The following is an 18146-nucleotide window of genomic DNA, read 5'->3' on the forward strand; positions in this document are numbered from 1 at the left end:
CATTTGTTGTTTCTCTTATAATAGCTTCTCTAATAATCCCTCCTCTTTCTTCACAATAATATGCAGGAAAAGGAAACACAGTAGGATCATGGAAAAATAGTAAGATTATCAAGTGGAAAGAAATTAAAAGTTGGATGGAATGCAGCAACGCGACAGTATGTATATATACATCAAATAAGAAACAAGTTTTTGCAACTTGTACTTTTAAGGGGAGGCGCCTCAATAGGGTAGATTATAATTCTTTTGTAATATATCTTCACTAAATGCCAAAAAAAAAGGAAGATATATTGCTATTTAATTACAAAGGTATGCAATAAATGCCAAATAACAGCTACTCATAGTAGCTCTCTGTACTCATATTATAATTTAATGATGTTTCAGATTAAAAATGATTATACAAGAGTTCCAATTTCAAAAAGGCTATATAATGTATAGGCCTAGTCCATCATTAGCCTACGGTAGTTGTACTTGTCAGAACTTATTAAATATTATAATTAACATTAAAAATAGACACCACAGAGTGTGCAGATCATATGGACTTAAACAAGAATTAATTATATTATCTAGGTGTACTTGGCTATTCTCTTAAGAATAATTGCATTTTAAGCGGGCCACTCCCTATTAAAAACATTAATCATAAAAATTAACTCAAAATTGTCCAGAAAAAGCCACATCAGCGAAACAGTTCCCTTAAAATAGCTCCATTTATATGAGGGTTTTGATTTATTTTTAATTACATTAATATAAAACATGATTTGAACTTAAAATTTGTTGTAAAAATCAAATTATATGATAAAAACTACAAATCATAACTTCAATTCAAGTATAAGTATCTTGAGTCAAAGATTCAAAATCATTTTTACTTAAAAACAATCAAACATGTCATAATCAATATTATACATCTATATAGAATCAATTTTGACGCATTTAAAAGGAAATCCCACATACACGATTATTCTCAACAATGTGCTTTAGATAAAGTCTAATCCTACTTTGTGATATTGATAAAAAGAATCAAATACTTTGTAATTTGTATTTTAAATTCTCTAAAAAAGAAAATGTGTATTTTAAAATGAATCATCTTGTTAAAAAGGTAAACGAAAAGGTCTGGATAAAAATATATCTTAGTATACAAACTTTTTTGACAGAATTTAGGTAACATACAAAAATACACCCTTTAAATACAAAAATACAAAAAAAAAAAATACAAAAATACACCCTTTAAATTTTTTCGATATATTCCCTAAAAAAATCGATACATAACCTTTTTTTGCATTTTTATCCGTACATATTTGATTAAAAGCCGTACGAAAATGAGAGAATTATGTGTGATTCCACTCTTTGATAGTAGGCCACCCACTTTTATAAGGTATTTTTCTTTAGACCCAAGTTATTTACGATTTTGGTTTGTATAAAAAGCTTTGTATTTGTTTATGATTATGAATGTTGTTTGTAAACTACTCTATCCGTTTCAAAATGAGTGTCGTTAGGCCATTGCACACAGATTAAGGAATGGAATGAAATAATCATTAGACATAACACTTTTACTAAATTGCCCTTACTTTATAAGATAAAGACAAACTTAAAGTTGCATTGAAAATTGTGTGAGAGAAAAGTTGGAAGAAAAAAAATTAAAGTTGTATTGAAAATGTAAAGTGACATTCATTTTGAAACAAATTTTTTTGGCTAAAGCGACACTCATTTTGAAACGGAGGGATTATATTTCACCTTAATTTTTAAAGAATATAGAACATGTAAGTTTACAAAAATAGTATCCCCTAGTTGAGATGAAAATTGTTAGTATTATTTGTAAGTTACTCTTAAACTCGATTCATAAAAAATGAGACTTTTTGTGAGTCGAAATAGGCACCAAAATCAAAATTAGAGAAGTATATGATAAGTAAATTAGTTAGTGTGAATAAATAAATAATAAAAAACATTTTATATTTTTTTTCTATAAAAAAATGAAATACTCTATTTTAAGAGTAATGTTAACAACACTCATTTTATTTACGAAAGAGTAAAGATTGTGGATCTATGCTACTATTATATGCATCGTTGTGTACGTATTAAATTCAAGTCTATGTAAAGAAATGTATGTATGTTTAAATTTGAATCAATAGGAATAGGAATAGAGCACTAGATGACTTGAGGACAACGCATGGCAAATTGTTAGCTGACATGAATGATTATTGCAGGGCAGGGGGCGATCATAGCACAATCCTCACTCTGCGTTACAAACAATATCAGAACTTTAGCTGCAGGAGGAAGTCAACCGTAACAAACTAAATGACGTATTACTACGCTTGTCTCATTATACTACTTCTAGTTTATTATCCCTACGGCTTAAACTGCGATTCATCAGCTTGATATTTTGGAAATATTCATCGTGACGAATCCAACAAGATCTTATATGCTATATTTTGTATTTATGTATTAATAGAAAAATGAGGTCAAAACATGTTATATGAATAATACACTTTTTAAAATTAGGTCATTTAAAACGGGACGGAGGGAGTAACATTATACTACTCCCTCCGTCCCATATTACTTGACCTAGTTGACTCCGTCACGTATGCCAATGCACAATTTTAAACTTAAATTTCTTTAATAATCTAGTAGAAAAAATTACGAAAATTTGATATTTTGAAAATATTAATCGAGACGAATCTAACAACATCTTATATGCTATATTTTGTTTTTATATATTAGTAGAAAAATAGAGTCAAAGCATGTTACATGAATAGTGCAAATATTCTAAATAGGTCAAGTAATATGGGACGGAGGGAGTATTAATTAATACTCTTGTTTTACATACAAGAAGGATGATTAGAAGAGATTAATCATGATACAGCCTGGTATATTGGTTGAGCTTACCAGGTCATGATTAGAAAGAGTCAAATAATATTAAAGAGAGTAAATGGAGGCAACGGTGAGGTGGAAAAGGTGATCAAAAGCAACCAGTGGCATTAAGCAAAGGTAAAATAAAATGGAAAATCCTAACAGATGCATATGAAAGAGTATACTCCCTCCGTCCCGGAATAACTGACTTATTTTCTAAAAAAATGTGTCCCAAAATAACTGACTCATTTCAATTTTCAATACAACTTTCATCATTCCCAATACAATATAACACTAAATAATACTCCCTCCGTCCCTTAATGTAACCACCCATTTGATTTTATTTTTGTCCCTAAATGTAACCCCCTTTTCAAATTACTAGATGCATTTATTACTTTTTTTCCTAAACATACCCCTAATTAATACTACTAACTTGTCTTGAAATATGAATAGTCAAATTTAATACACATACAAACAAAGGACAATTTGGTAATATTAACACACAAAACAGACACATTAATTACACCGACAACTTTTCTTAAGAAATGTGAAAAATGCAAAGGGGGGTTACATTAAGGGACGGAGGGAGTACTACTTTTATCATTTCCAATACAATATATTCCACTTTCCCCTTTATTTATACATTTTTCTTAATCTGTGTGAAAAACCAAAGTAGGTCAATTATACCGGGACGGAGGTAGTATATTGTTAAGCAACCACATATAAAAATAACTTTTAATAACTTTTAAAATTGTATTATCTGACATGAAAATCGAGGTCTAACTCATCCTTACAAACCAGCTCGTACGGTGAGGAATGCCTCCTCTTTATAAACTCTTCTCAAAAATCCTATCTATCCGATGTGGGACTAAATCCCCTCGAGTGTTGGCCGCTAACACACCCCCTCACGCTTCAGTCCAGCCCAATGGGCCTGAAGCGTGGACGATGCAAGCTCAACGGTGGATCCGATAGGCTCTGATACCATGACACGAATATCGAGGTCTAACTCATCCTTACAAACCGGCTTGTACGGTGAGGAGTACATCCTCTTTGTAAACTCTTCTCAAGAATCATATCTATCCGACGTGAGAGTAAATCCCCTCGAGTGTTGGCCGCTAACATTATCAATCTTTAAAAAATGTAGAAAGATAGTTTTTTTAATATGTCTTTTTTATGAAAAAAAATGTTAACTAATATCTCGCAATAGTTAATGAAAACAAGTATAATAAAAAAAAAATTACAACTTGTACAGTCAAACATTTAAAAAAGAAAAAAAATTATATTGTTTTTCAAATAAAATAATACACTACTAAAAAGGAATTAGAGAAAGATAAGGAGGGGACATACTTAAACAGGATATGAGGGGAGACAAGAATGCGGCAATGAAAATATGTCTGCCGGGTGGTGAGTAGGACATGTAACCTCCTCCCCTCTTTTTCCATCATCACAAGTTTCTTTCTATTTGATTGATTTTCTTTCGAAAAAAAGTTTAAGTTGGTCACAAACAAAAACTAAAAATGAGTTAGCCACATACATATTGATAAAAAAATTTTAAAGATAAAAATAAAAAATGATGTGATTAACTTTATTTTTTTTAATTCTCTCCACTTATGTATGTGTGCCCAAATATTTTTAATTTAGGGTTATGATTAGATAAGAATTGCTCTTTCTTTCTTTGCCAATTAGGAGCTACTCTTACCTACAGGCACAAACTTAAAAACTTGAATAAAACTCATTGGAGCGTACACATATATGATGAAATTTAAGAGTAAAATGATGTATTAAGTCATGTGATTTAATTGTTTTTATTTTAAATTTTATCATTTATATGTGTTCAAAGACTTTTTATTTAGAGTTATACACAACTAAGTATTTTCCGTCAATTAGACCCTTTTCTTTAAAGATAAATCATAACAACACACATTTTAATACACACTATTTAACATAAATTTTCTATTGATTGAAGTTTACATAGATCCACCAAATCATATGGATCATGTACATTTTGGTGCAATTCATATGACTTTTAACTATTTTAAAAGGATGTATTAAAATGTATGTCGTTATTATACATTTCTTTGGCTCAAGTTTTGGTTTTGGGCTTTTTATGGTTTCTTTCGGTGGATCGGAGGCGGAGAGGTGAGGGCAACTGTTTGATCCTTCGGATAGGAGCTTTTTGGATGTGACTCTGCTTTGGTTGCAGGACTGGGTGTTTATTTTTTAGGGGTGTTTTTTCTTTGGGGGTGAATAGTGACGATCAATGGTATTAGATATCGGTGTAACAGTGGTTGCTTTTGTAAAGGGGTCTGTTTTCAAGGGTGTTTATTTTCAGGTGTTCCGTCTATATGCGGCACCTTTGTTTGTATTCTCAATTTCACCGATCATTGTTCGTCTTGAGCAGAGATCTGACCGTTAAATAAAATTTGCTGTTTCAAAAAAAAAACATTTCTTTTAATTTAAAATAAAATTTTCCACTCCATTGACTCTACAATCGATACTCCCCCCATTCCTTCGCTCTAAAAATAACTTATCCATTTATTTAAAAATGTGCTTGTATTCCAAAAAAAAAAAAAAAATTCAAATGACAGACTCATTTGTTAGGAAAAAAGTTCAAGAATAACTAGTTTTGGAAGTTGATAGCTACCTTTTAAATTCAATTTATATTATTGTATAAGTTATTGTTTTATTATTTAATTTTTCGATATTTGGTGGACTGTATTCATTTTATTATATAATAATGTAAACAATAATTTTGTTGTCAAAGTGAACATATAATATACTGTTACTATGTGTATGTGTATGTGTTAGTATTCTTTTATGTTATTAAAAGATACTATGTGTATGTGTATGTGTATGTGTATGTGTTAGTATTCTTTTATGTTATTAAAAGATGATGAAAGAATAATGAAGAGCGCAGTGAGATGATAAAAGCTTTTTTTTTTTTTTTTTAATTTAACCGAATGTCTAGGTTTAAATTTTCCCTCAAAAAAAGGTTTAAATTTATCTTTAGGAACATAGTGATGTTAAATTTTTAGAGAGAGATTTATCATTTATCATAGTTCTATGGTGTTCTATGAATTAATATGTGCAGATACGCATAAAGGATATCTGATTCACATAAAAAATAGTGATGAATTATACATATTTTAAAGACACACATGAATATTACACACACAAGGTCTTGTTAACGAGTGTCCTAAAAGCACTACTACAAAATACCCCCTTTAATAGCATTCATTTTGGCTCTTAATAGCGCTTCTCAAGCGCAAAGAAAGCCCCCGCTATAAAAGGTCAGGAGCCTATAATAGCGCTTTCCAAACGCTATTAAATAGCAACACGTCAATAGCGCTTTCAGAAAAGCGCTATTATAGCCTTATTCTAGTGCTATTAAAGTAGCTATTCTAACAGTTGTTTTTTAGCACTTTCTGAGAAGCGCTATCGTAGCCTTTCTACTCAAATAGGGGTTTCTTAGCGTTTTACTAAAAGCGCTAATAAAAGTTGCGTATTTTTTTTTTAATTTGTAACCAAAAATGAATGTCATAATACTAGTCAATCCATAATTGCCAATAAAAAAAAGCTCCTAAAAGCGGCCACAATATTTTTTTTTAAGCAATGAAGATGTAATCAGAGAGATTACAATCTTCAGAATTCATTCCATAGAAAGATAAACGTACAAAATAAAGATGAAGATGAGGGGGGACATAAAACCAAAACCCTCCAAAAAGTACTAAGAGAATCTAAAGTTTGGGAAACCAGTCTTGTTCCTAGCAAATTCTGCCAAAATCTGAGGAGGCAAATCATTGTACCAGAAATGTGACGATAAAGCAAGACCAATGTTAGCTAATATGTCTGCACATTTGTTACCCTCTATATATATGAGTAACCTGAAATCTGAAGCTATTCAACAAAAACAAACAGTTATCCCACCTATTTCTTAAGCTCCAAGGAACTATCTTAGGGGACTTGAAAGCTAATAGAACTAGCAGTCTCCAGGCAAAGATTGTGCCAATGATGCATATAAGCCAGCTCTATGGCTACCATTGCTCCTATTAATTCTTTCATCCATTCTCATCTTCCTTAAAACATATTTTCATGCAGCACAAAGCAGGAAACAGTTATAAAAAATGTAAAAATCAAATAAACTTTTGGAACTAATATGTAACAGAAAGAATGTGTGAAAAGAAAAACCTTCTCTTGAAGTTTCTTGATAACAAGAATAGCCTCTGACTCTCAAAAATTCTCACATTCTGCATGAAAAAACTTCATCAACCAATGGTAATGAGGAAAGTAGGATGCAAGAAATACAAAAAGATCAGGCGAAAGCATGTTAGTTGTAAGGAGTTAGTACTGACCAAAAGAAATATCAAACAAGTATGCTTACGTAGGCAACAATTATATCAAGGAAACTGGAAAAATAAGCATATGCAAGAGAAAATTAGAAAATCCAGGTGTTGGGGCAAGGTGCCAATCGGTGACGACTGCTTTAGAAGTCATTTATTCTGATAGCATTCTCTTAAATTGCGATTACAAGTATTTGAGATTTACATGAAATGGCTGCATACATAGTCTAGTCATTATTTTGAGGATAAGCCACTGATGTGGATCAAATTAAGCTCTTGATGCCATATTAGATTCCAAAGATCAAGGAGAAACTGGGAGATAGAAAAAGAAAATTACAGTAGAAGATTTGGGACAAAGTGAAAGAAAGTTATACTAACTAAGACTCATTCTAACTAAAATGACACGTGTCAATTTAGAGATCTAACAAACACCCAAGTTGAGGTCCATGCTGTATAAAGAGCCTAATACAAACCAAGCTACTCCAACAACAATGAATATATTTTATTTGTAAATGTATCTGCCACATAAAATAAGTAGATGAACAAAATATTAAAGAAATATTGAGATTCCTTCATAAAAATGACAAATATAATAGATCGGTTGTGCATTAGAAAAGTTTGATATGTATGCCCGTTGATAGCTAGGAAGCCTCAAAGTTAGAAATATATCCATTGATATTTGATATACAAACAACTGGCAATGTCGTATCAGCCTGCTAGTGAAGCCACCTGCTTTTTTCAACTAAAATGTAGTGCAGAAGACCATCGCAGCTGAAAATGGTTTGAACTAGCACTATATTCAATTAAAGGATAAAGACTAAATATTTTTGAAATGTAACAAACTCCTTACAGACACCTTACAAATGGCTAGTTGTTTGCAAGGAGCGAAGGAAATTTGGGACTAAATCCAATCCATGTAACCTATGGAGGACGGACATAATTTTACACGTGGCAGTTTTTGCAAATATATAAAAGCTCATAGCAGAGAAACATTCACTAGTGCATTATAGTATATTAAGAAATTTGGAAAAGAAATAGTTTACAATGGATAGAAAAAGATTAACTTGTAGATATCTGATAAAGTAGTCTGAATGAAGCATAAGAAACAATGCAGGGATATCTTACCTGAGCAAGTGTGATATTACAGATTATAGCCGTGTTAGCATTTCCCCCTAATGCTGGTTGCAAAATTCATGTAAGCTTGCTATCTCGATATGGAACATGACCCCTGCGTCAAATATCATATTTTCAATTTTTCTCATTGAAACGCCAAAAACTAAATTATAACCATTTAAACTTACCCTTGGCTTTCAATGCCTTCACTCAATTTTTTAATCACGGTTCCCAAAGTCATTAAGCTTTTGTTTATGTGAGAACCCTCTTTGAGTCGTACACCTTCGGCTCCAGTTTTTGCAGCACGCTCTGAACCAGCAAGATCCACTAAATTCTATAAAAAAAGGACAAAGATTAAAAATAGGAAAGTTTACACTAATTATTCATTTTTCAACAAAAGGAGAGAAAATACACATGTGATGTAGGTGAATGGCTAAATTCCCACGCGCAATAAGTAAAGATCTTTTCAATAAGATATAAATTTCTAGGTGAAATAGTGACATACCAACACTGATACACGAACAGCATCGCAAGAGCTATCAGTGGTTTCATCTTCATTTCGATCTCTGCTTTCAATTATCTATTGAACACACGAGATATTAATTAGTGGAGGGGCAAGCATTAGCAATTTTGTTAAAGAAAAAGGTAAAATCTGAAAGAATATTAATTACCATGCGAAAAATAGTATGGGATCTACTACTGTACAAATTCATATTTGTCTCTCCAATGTGTCTATGAGCTGATACAAATTCAAAGAATGGAAGGAAAAATTTAGTTGTGTAGAAGTAGTAGCAATTTGATATACCAAATAGTGAATTGAATGCAAAGTAACAGATATGCATGCGAGTATTCAAATGATACTACGGAAATTTAAGCAACACAAAAACCGATAAAGGAGATAAAAGTAACACTCAAGAAAAATGCAAAAAATTAAATTACATTCTCCAAACTCCATGAGATCAAGGACTTGCTCAGGAGAGGTAACAATTTCTTCTCGCAGCCCCGCAACATATATTCCCCGCTGTGATTTCAAAGAAAAATTATATAAAATATCAATGAGTACAAATATATCACCAAAACTGAGAAAATTTCACCCGAAAAAAGAAAATAAAATTAAAATAACCTGTATGTTTTCATGAATCTGCAGTTTTCTATGTTCAGGAGCCAATAAATCATTTATCTCTTCATTGTAAATCTCCATGTATGACATTCGTAGAAGAAACTCTCGATCAACATCCTAAAATAAAAAATACCATGCATGAGAGTCTACAAATTTGGAAAAAAAGTTAACAATACCATGATGAAACATAGATGGTGAGATTTTAAAATCATCTTAAGATGCCCAAAGGATAAAATTTCATTAAGAAAACGGTTATCACAGCCAGTAGTTCTCCTAAGTCGCAACTAATAGTTACAAGTCCAGGTACATTCCAATCAACTCGATTAGCTTTGATTAAAAGGAGGCGTCCAAAAGGCCATACTTATTGTAACAATTAAACAATAACCTTGTAAAAATATAAATCAGTTATTAATATCAAATTTATCAATAATTTTGGCACAGTTCAAGCTTCAGCCTCCCAAACAATGATATGAAATACAAAGAATTTAATTGACACTTAAACGGGTGGTTAGAAATGTGTTTTTATGAAAAATAATCCATTAGTGCTGAACTAAAATAACATTAATATTAATAATTTAATATCATCTTTTGGAAAGGAAAATGTCTATACAATACCTTCTTCATCTTTTGTACACTAGTTAATCATGAGTGAATTATTAGTTAATGTGTATCAATTGGTTATCAAACAAGTAATCGGTTATTGAAAAGCTAAGACAAACTACTAATTCGAGAACAAATGCATACATGTTGCTAACCAATAATTTATTCATCTCCGACCAGTGTAGATAAATGTGGAATTTCAGATATGGGAATAACAGAACTGCTCTAGGAAGAAACAGCCTATAAATTGGCCTGTCAAAGATAACAAAGTCGCCATAATACTTCTAAGAATACTAGCCTAGAGATCTAATACCTCATTCATTAGATCTCGTGCAAAATAATGAGTCAAAATTTTGTGTCAAGCCACAATAATGAGTTTCTTATTATTCATATTTCCTGCGCAAATAAAATTTTGGCATGCAATTCGTGCAAAATAAACAGAGAACAGAACTGTAAAAGAAGAGAATGAAGCATTTTCACTAACCAGAGAAGAAAGTGTTTTCACCACCACGATTCCGACTTCAATTCTTCGATTCCGACTTCGATTCCAACTTCTTACTTCGATTCCGACTTCGATTTCGAGAGAAAGAGTGACTTATGCCTTTGATTTTGACGGAAGCTGGTTTGGATTGAGAGAGAGAGAGAGAGAGAGAGAGAGAGAGAGTGACTGAAGCTTGTTGAGAGAGAGAGAGAGAGAGAGAGAGAGAGAGAGTGGAAGGACGGTGGTTTCGAGAGAAAGAGAGTGGAAGGACGGTGGATTGAAGGACGGTGAGGGTATGGGTTTCGAGAGAGAGAGTCTTTGGGACGGTGGATTAAGGAGAGAGAGTGTAATATGTTCAATGCTTTTTGTTTGTGGACCAAAAACGAAAAAATACACAATGCTTTTTGGTTGTGCGCCAAAATGGAAAAAAATCATCCGCCCTTTTTTTAATTTTCATAAAGTCCAAAGATAGCGTTTGCGAAAAGCGCTATCTATACCCCCCTCTAACAATAGCATTTGCTAAAAAGCGCTATTATTGCAAACCAAAATAATAGCGTTCGTCGGAAAGCGCTATCTAACCCATTTTTTAAAAGGTTTTTCTTAGCGCTTTCTTAAAAGTGCTATAACAGGCCTATGAGTTGCATTTTTAATAGCATTTATCCAGAAACGCTATTAAAATTGTGCTATTAAAAGCCAAAATTGTGGTAGTGAAGCACTCTTTAAGGACTCATAATTAAGAAAGTGTTTATAAAAAGTTAAACAATTCAATTTTCAATACATTAAATGCATCAATTTCATAAAAACTTACTATTTAAAGGTTGTTAAAAAATGCCCTTACGACACTCGTTAGCCTTTCTCACACACACACATATAACCTATTAAATATCCGACTGAATGATATTTATGCAAATATGAAAAGGACAAGGATAATATTTTTGTCTAACAAAGAGTGTAACAAATTACTACTTCCTTCAGTTTCTTTTTTGGTAACCCTTCGGTTTTTAGGGTAAATGAGCTTTAAAAATTTGGAGTTCAACAGTGAGTCAGCCCCGCCCTAGAATAGGTTCGGGGTGTGACTGCCTATGGCCCATGCCTGTAGGGGGCCAAATTTTTTTTTTATATAGGGATGTATATAGTAATAAGTGCTTTATAATGGAGTATGTATATAGTAAATGCACCAAAAGGATCCAAACTCCAAAGTCAGCAGCACCAAAGCTTCAGCCCAACAACCTTTAAACCGTTTTCATCAAAAGGGCCCATACCAATGCAAAAAGGGGTCTGTATAGTAATTCAAAACTTTAGCAAACTGAAACATAACACAACATAAATTGAGAAATTAAAACTTTGCAGAAACATAACCGCAAAATCGACAAAACGCATCAAGGGTGTCAAATCTTTCGTCTCCTATCTTGGTGACGATGTGCCAAATGCATATGATATTGAAATTGCTCAATTTGATATTTATGATCCAGGAAATTGGAAGAATCTCGGCAACATGTCAATGGATAGTTAAAAAGGGGTCTACAAGAGGAATAAATCTTAATTGAGAGTTTTGTATTGAAAATAACATTTTTCATATTTTTAAGAGTTTGATTGCATAAGTTCCAAGATATTGTTACTATATTTGTTTCCTTAACAACTTGTTGGCATTTTTTTTTGCTAACAAGTGCCCTAAGGGCATTGTTTAAGGAATCCACACAAAAAAAAATTGTCTTGAAAGTACAGGTCAGACATATATAAAAGTCATGACAATATTATATCCAATGTAAAAGTTGCTACTTTTAGATGCTTAAACAATATCATAAAGACGCTTATTAACATTTTCCATATTTTATTAGTATTTTAACATTAAAAAGCATAGGGACCTACAAAGAGAGTGTTTGGTTGAGATAATCTTGTCAACAAGTACACTTTTGTTTTCCCATATAAGAGCACCTAATAGGTACCTATTCTTATGGGGTTGATATACTACTACTGAAGATGACATTGGCATTAAAAATATATTCCCTCCAATCCCTAACTTGGAAATTACAAAAATCACAAAGATCAAAGAATTTTTTTAATATTTCATTTTTATAACAGTAAATTAAAAAAAATAGATCAAAGAGTATGTTATATGTTATAAAATTGAAGTAGTATTCCAAATATTTATATGGCAATAATTGGTGCATAGCCAGTATGTGACTTTACGGGAAACATGTATTCCATTGGTTTCCGTTTTAATTATCTTTGTTGGTCCTTACACATACTTAGGCCACGCTAAAAAGTGTGCGCGCGCGTATGTTTCTGTCTATAAGAGAGAGAGCCGAAACGTTATGCACGACCTAGGGTGGCCGCGCCGCCAGTCTCTAGCAATGAGGAACCTAAGGGGACGGGTAAAGACTTCAATGGTGAGAGAAACACAAGAGGAAGAGATTCTTGGACCGTGGTGAGATCAAGACTTCGGAAAACATTTCAACTGGATTTGAGAGGACATGTCATACACAATTGGAATAGGTACAACAACATGGTAGCTGTTTCTTGACGGACTCAAGGAAATCGACTTGTATCTTCATTGTCTTCTTCAGGTCATCTCTCAAATGCAAAATTGTTAGTTCACCGTCATGATCTACATTTTCCAGCTTCCTTCTGGTCTCCAAGCTAATGGTTTCCTCGCATTTTTCGTTTTATCAATATGTTCCGGCTCCAACCGCGCATTAACGTCAGCCAAGTTGACCTCATCAGATCTTAGTGGATTGAGAACCAACTTATCTATATTTAATCTATCTAATTTATATTTATTATTTATCTTTATGTCCATCTTAACATTCTTCAGAGTCAAGAAACGTCACGAGCAATTCGAAGAATCCTCAAGGTCGGCATATTGATTTTTTTAAGCCTCGAAGGTCGTAGTTGTTGTATAAAATAAAGTTTTTGTAGGCTAGTTTAAAAGGTTTGAAGAGTTGAGAATACCTTAGGTCATAAAAACTCCCCTAATCTATCAAGACTCAACAAACATCGTGGCTGGCGAAGATTTCTTTCACTAATAGGGGAATCGGGTTAATGGGAGTTCCATTGAGGAAAAGGCCTCTTTCTTTCTTTTTTAAAAGGCCTATTTCCTTTTCCTTGGGATATCTTGTATTTTAGTATTCTCTTCACGAAGTTGCACTCATGATGATATGGATTTCCCTGCTGACGATGACTAACATTTTGTGTTGCCTATTCTTAACACAAACCATTTACCATGTTGAGTTATCATATGATATTTTTGTTGGGTCGAATTTATTAAATCACAAAGCATGTGATTTGTCTCCTATCCTCCGGTAAAAAAAAACGTGATAGATTAGACCATTGATGAATGTGAGCACCAATTTGAAATCACCAATTACTAAATTTTAAGATACAATTTTTTGTACACTTTGATTAATTTCAAATTGTCTACGAAAAGACTATTTTACTAGAATTCAGATTTAATATAAAAAGAAAGGGTCAAAAACAACAAATTAGTAAAATAATTTTTAAACAGAGAGAACAGGAAAAACAAACAAACCTAACAATTAGATGTGTTTTCTAAAGTATAAAATATACACTCTCACAAGATAAAATGTAAAATCAAAAAGCCTAGCTCTGATATCAATTGAATATGCAAGAAAAACATTAGAGATGGAGGGTTTAAGATGTTTGACCTTAAAATCTCTTTTGAAAATCCTTTTTAAAAAACTTTCTTATATTTTTCAAATACATTTTGAATGAGAATTAAGTGACCATAAAATCAATAAAAATTGAAAGTATAAGTGAAATAAGAATAGGCACAAATTTGGTACTACTTCATAACCTAATTAGTTACCGGTCTCTTGTTCCCTCGTTAAAGAGGTTTACCTTTAAACAACAAAGTAATATTTTTTGAACCAAGATGGATTCTAGAACAATATCTCTAAAGTTCGTTCAAGTGTGCAGGACTAAAGAATTGAAATCTAATTCTAAAGTCAATGCTCTAACCCTGAAAATACACTGAACAAAGAAATGTGATTTTGATAATCAAGAGAAGCTTTGACAAAAAAGCTCTGATCTAAAGATGGTCAACAAAAAATTAAAGTTATGATCAAGTATGCATCAAGTTTTGAAGACGAAGCTCTGATCTGAAGAATCAAGTCAATGGCCAATGCTCTAATGAACATCTAACCAAGTTTTGCTTGTTCTTAAGAACTGTCACCGTCCATACATCAAAAGTACTTTTTGCCCTTAGTGAATTAAAAGAAGACACATTACAACAACGAATAAGTCTTTCAGAAAGACAAATTGGATGGAATAGATAATTCCATAAGAAACAAAGAAACTCTGGAGTACTTTTCAACGAAACGCTCCTTAAATGACAAAGATTTTGAATATGAAGAAAACTTTTTAAGGAAGCTTGATGAGCTGACACTTCTTCAAATAATGGCTCTATTCAAATCTCCCATAATAGGACCTTGAGAATTACACGCCATTAATTGTGCCAAAACTCTCATCAATTCTTAACGCAAAAACACTTAATTTTTTTTTTTACAAACTTCTATCTTAGAAATTTTACATAGATGCTCAAGTACAAATTTTACATTGACCTTAGGCATGGCAATGGGGCGGGGTGGGGATGGGTTTTGCCTTCCCCATCCCCATCCCCTACTCCCATATACTTATCCGTTACCCTACCCATACCTAACGGGGATGAGAAATTGAATCCCATCCCCGTCCCCAATGGGTTTGGGTATTCCCGCCCCATCCCCGTCCCCGCACTGAATCAATTTTTTTTAATAAAAAAAAGAGTTTTTTTAAGCTTCATTGGTAATGTTGTGATGCATTATCCAACAATTTGCGCTCATTTTAACATTTCCTTACCGAATAATTCAGTTGCTCCTTTAACTATCAATGAAAGTTCTTATATCATGACAATTATCAAACCAAATAACATGGCATCATTATCAACCCCCTCAACAAAAACAAAACAATGACCTTTCTACATTCGGGTAGGGTATGGGTATGAGTTCGGGGGGGGGGTACATATATCCCCGTTACCCGTCCCATACCCGTATTTTAAAATTGGGGAAAACCCAAACCCAGTCAAATCGGGAAAACCTGTCAAATCGGGGATGGATTGGGCGGATACCCATGGGCACGGGTTTTGTTGCCATGCCTAATTGACCTATGAATTTCAAAAGTTGTACATAAATGTCCTCAACTTCGACTTTGTGCTCAATTGTCCCCAATGCTACATGCTGTGATAAACATACATGTATATTTTTTTCTTCTTTTTACAAACTTCTATCTCAGAGCTGGAACGTAGTGAAAGATAAGTTTATAAATTTGCACTACAGACTAGTCACTTAATCATTACACATATTAATTGGGTTGAAAGTTTAAACATGTCGATACCCTAATCTCATAAAAGTCTTGATCAAATCAGCGGGCACAACACTCAGGAAAAAAGAGGTCTTGATGAAGTTTAAATATATTATCTGTTTCAATTGAATAAGTGACAATGACAAATATATGTATTCGTACTTGAACCATCAAAGTCTGGATTTATAAAAAGTACGTTGAATAAGTGACAAATATATGTATTAGTGTAAGGGATTAATTGAATGTAGTGGAAGTATCGTATACTGCTTTGATTCTATGGCATGATAATTATCTAGCCACTGGATATGGTCCAAATTATTGAAAGATACATCATATAGTAAGGTACCAAGACTTATCACAAAGCCATTTTGCTTGCTTGTTCATTGCGAGACAGCACAAATTTATCACATAGATGCTCAAGTACAGATTTTACATTGACCTATGAATTTTAAAAGTTGTACACGAATGTCCTCTCCTTCACTTTGTGCTCAATGGTCCCCAATGCTACATGCTGTGATAAACCTACATGTATATTTTTTTTCTTCTTCTTTTGACGGAAAAAAATTACAATCTCTTATAACTGTAAATTATCCACTAGAAATTCATGGAGTGGTTATCCACAACAATTTAGGAACCCGCTCTTTGCCTACGAAGCATTGTTGTCCAATTTGGGAAACAAGTCAATCAACTTGCACTTGTTACATAGTTCTCCAGCTTTGGATAAGACTGTACATTAATTAATATTTTGTTTGGTTTTGAAGAGAAAATGAAAAAAATAAAGATATACTAGGCGAAAGAAAAATAAAAGGAAAGAATCAATCAAGAAGGGAACATTAGGATCAATCAAGAGTGTATTTTTATGCACACTAATGCCTAAATTTGAATTCCAAATGTGATTAATGGCCTAATGAAGAGTGCATTAGTACCATCGAGTGAATTGTATGTCATTGCCATAAGTTGTGCTTTGGTTGTTGGTTTGGCATTTGAAATACTCAAGTTGGAATAGGTAAATTTTGCGAACAAAACATAAATAAAACCATACTAGTTAATAGTCAATATTGTTTATGTCTCATGTGAACACATCTCAGTTGATATGCACATTGTAATATACATGGTTCAAGATTCGAACTCGAGTTTCCTTATTTATTCGCTTTAAGAGCTGAAATTCTAATCATTATTCTACTTGAAAAAAAAACAATGTTTCAAATTTGTTTTTCAGAAATGTGCAAATTTAGAATATAAAGGATTTAATTTATTAAGCCGTTGAGCACCCAATTAAGGTAAGTCTTTGAACATCACACGACATATCCATTTGAGAGGTGACTGCTTTCTTATAGTTCACACTTTTCAGCTGGAACTACTTGACATTAGCAACAAGTTGGATACTAGGATATACTATTGCCCATCTTTTTGTATGATTATCCAGTTTTTGTTCTCACTTTAAAAAACTTTTGTTAGTGTGAAAGAAAATATTCCTTTTCAACTAAAAATTACATTTTTGTATAAAAATTTATAACAAAATTATAGATCTTACATTTACATTGAAAATGTGCAATTATCATCAGCACAAGATTCACCCGATGAATCAATTCCATCTTATTGCTTTTTCTCATTTAGATTTTATAATCAACTTATTTCAAGTAATTCACCATTCACATTGATAAATTATATTTTCTAACTCAAAGGTCCCATATTAGTGCAAATATTATATAATGCGAATGTAAATTATAACTCAAAGTGTTATTTTCACATAAAGAAAAGTTTTCTTCGATCTCATGATTACTACAATTACAATATTACAAGTCTATAGTCTATACGTCTGCTTTTTCATTCTTATTTTCTTTCAACATTATTTTTATAGTTTTTTTATCTTTATCTTTTTTATTGTAATAATTACTTTAATGGAAAATATAGTACTCCCTCCGGTCACTATTATAAGCAAAAAACTACTTTTTAGGTTCATTGAATAAATGATGTATGTGGTCATTAATATAGACCACATACATCATTTATTCAATGAACCTAAAAAGTAGTTTTTTGCTTATAATAGTGACCGGAGGGAGTATTTCTTTAACTTCATGATTCATATATCTCCAAATTCCACGTTCCAATAAGTGGATGTTTCGTCACCTCCATTGCAAAGCCAAAGATCAGTGAGCCCACTAACCTACCGGTACCATTTTCCGGACATGACATTCTGGTGCAATATTTTCGTTGAAAATTTCACCCTCTTTTTGTAAACTTAGAGATTTTCTTGACAACTAAAAAAAGAAAGATAGTTTCTTGAAAGAAAAAT

General features: G+C 32.4%; 1 protein-coding gene across 2 annotated transcripts; it reads right to left on the minus strand.

Annotated features, from left to right (window-relative positions):
- Positions 1 to 6437: 6437 nt before the first annotated feature.
- On the minus strand, positions 6438 to 10820 carry LOC146920804 (kinesin-like protein KIN-7O). Of its 2 annotated transcripts, none has more exons than XM_085714248.1 (9): positions 10499 to 10820; positions 9418 to 9531; positions 9234 to 9315; positions 8966 to 9033; positions 8800 to 8874; positions 8483 to 8628; positions 8307 to 8409; positions 7030 to 7088; positions 6438 to 6917 (listed from the first exon to the last, which is right to left on the minus strand). In XM_085714248.1, exons 2-7 carry the CDS (start codon positions 9502 to 9504, stop codon positions 8373 to 8375), a joined length of 495 nt encoding a protein of 164 aa, XP_085570374.1. In that variant the 5' UTR covers positions 9505 to 9531; positions 10499 to 10820; the 3' UTR covers positions 6438 to 6917; positions 7030 to 7088; positions 8307 to 8372. The 2 variants fall into 2 exon arrangements, with proteins under 2 accessions (XP_085570374.1, XP_085570375.1); XM_085714249.1 differs by having other exon boundaries at positions 6440 to 6913.
- Between the last annotated feature and the right edge of the window lie 7326 nt (positions 10821 to 18146).

The sequence above is a fragment of the Medicago sativa genome, chromosome 5, assembly GCF_051527215.1.
Source record: "Medicago sativa cultivar Bolivia chromosome 5, Bolivia_mono, whole genome shotgun sequence".
Taxonomy (NCBI): domain Eukaryota; kingdom Viridiplantae; phylum Streptophyta; class Magnoliopsida; order Fabales; family Fabaceae; genus Medicago; species Medicago sativa.

Bases quoted from the DNA above. Each gene is read 5' to 3' on its own strand.
- LOC146920804 (XM_085714248.1), bottom strand. From the start codon at position 9,504: ATGTCATACATGGAGATTTACAATGAAGAGATAAATGATTTATTGGCT. The intron at 8,875-8,965 runs GTAATTAATATT...TGTGTTCAATAG, and splicing joins CCCATACTATTTTTCGCATG to ATAATTGAAAGCAGAGATCG. The intron at 8,410-8,482 runs GTAAGTTTAAAT...TATTTGACGCAG, and splicing joins GAAGGCATTGAAAGCCAAGG to GGGTCATGTTCCATATCGAG.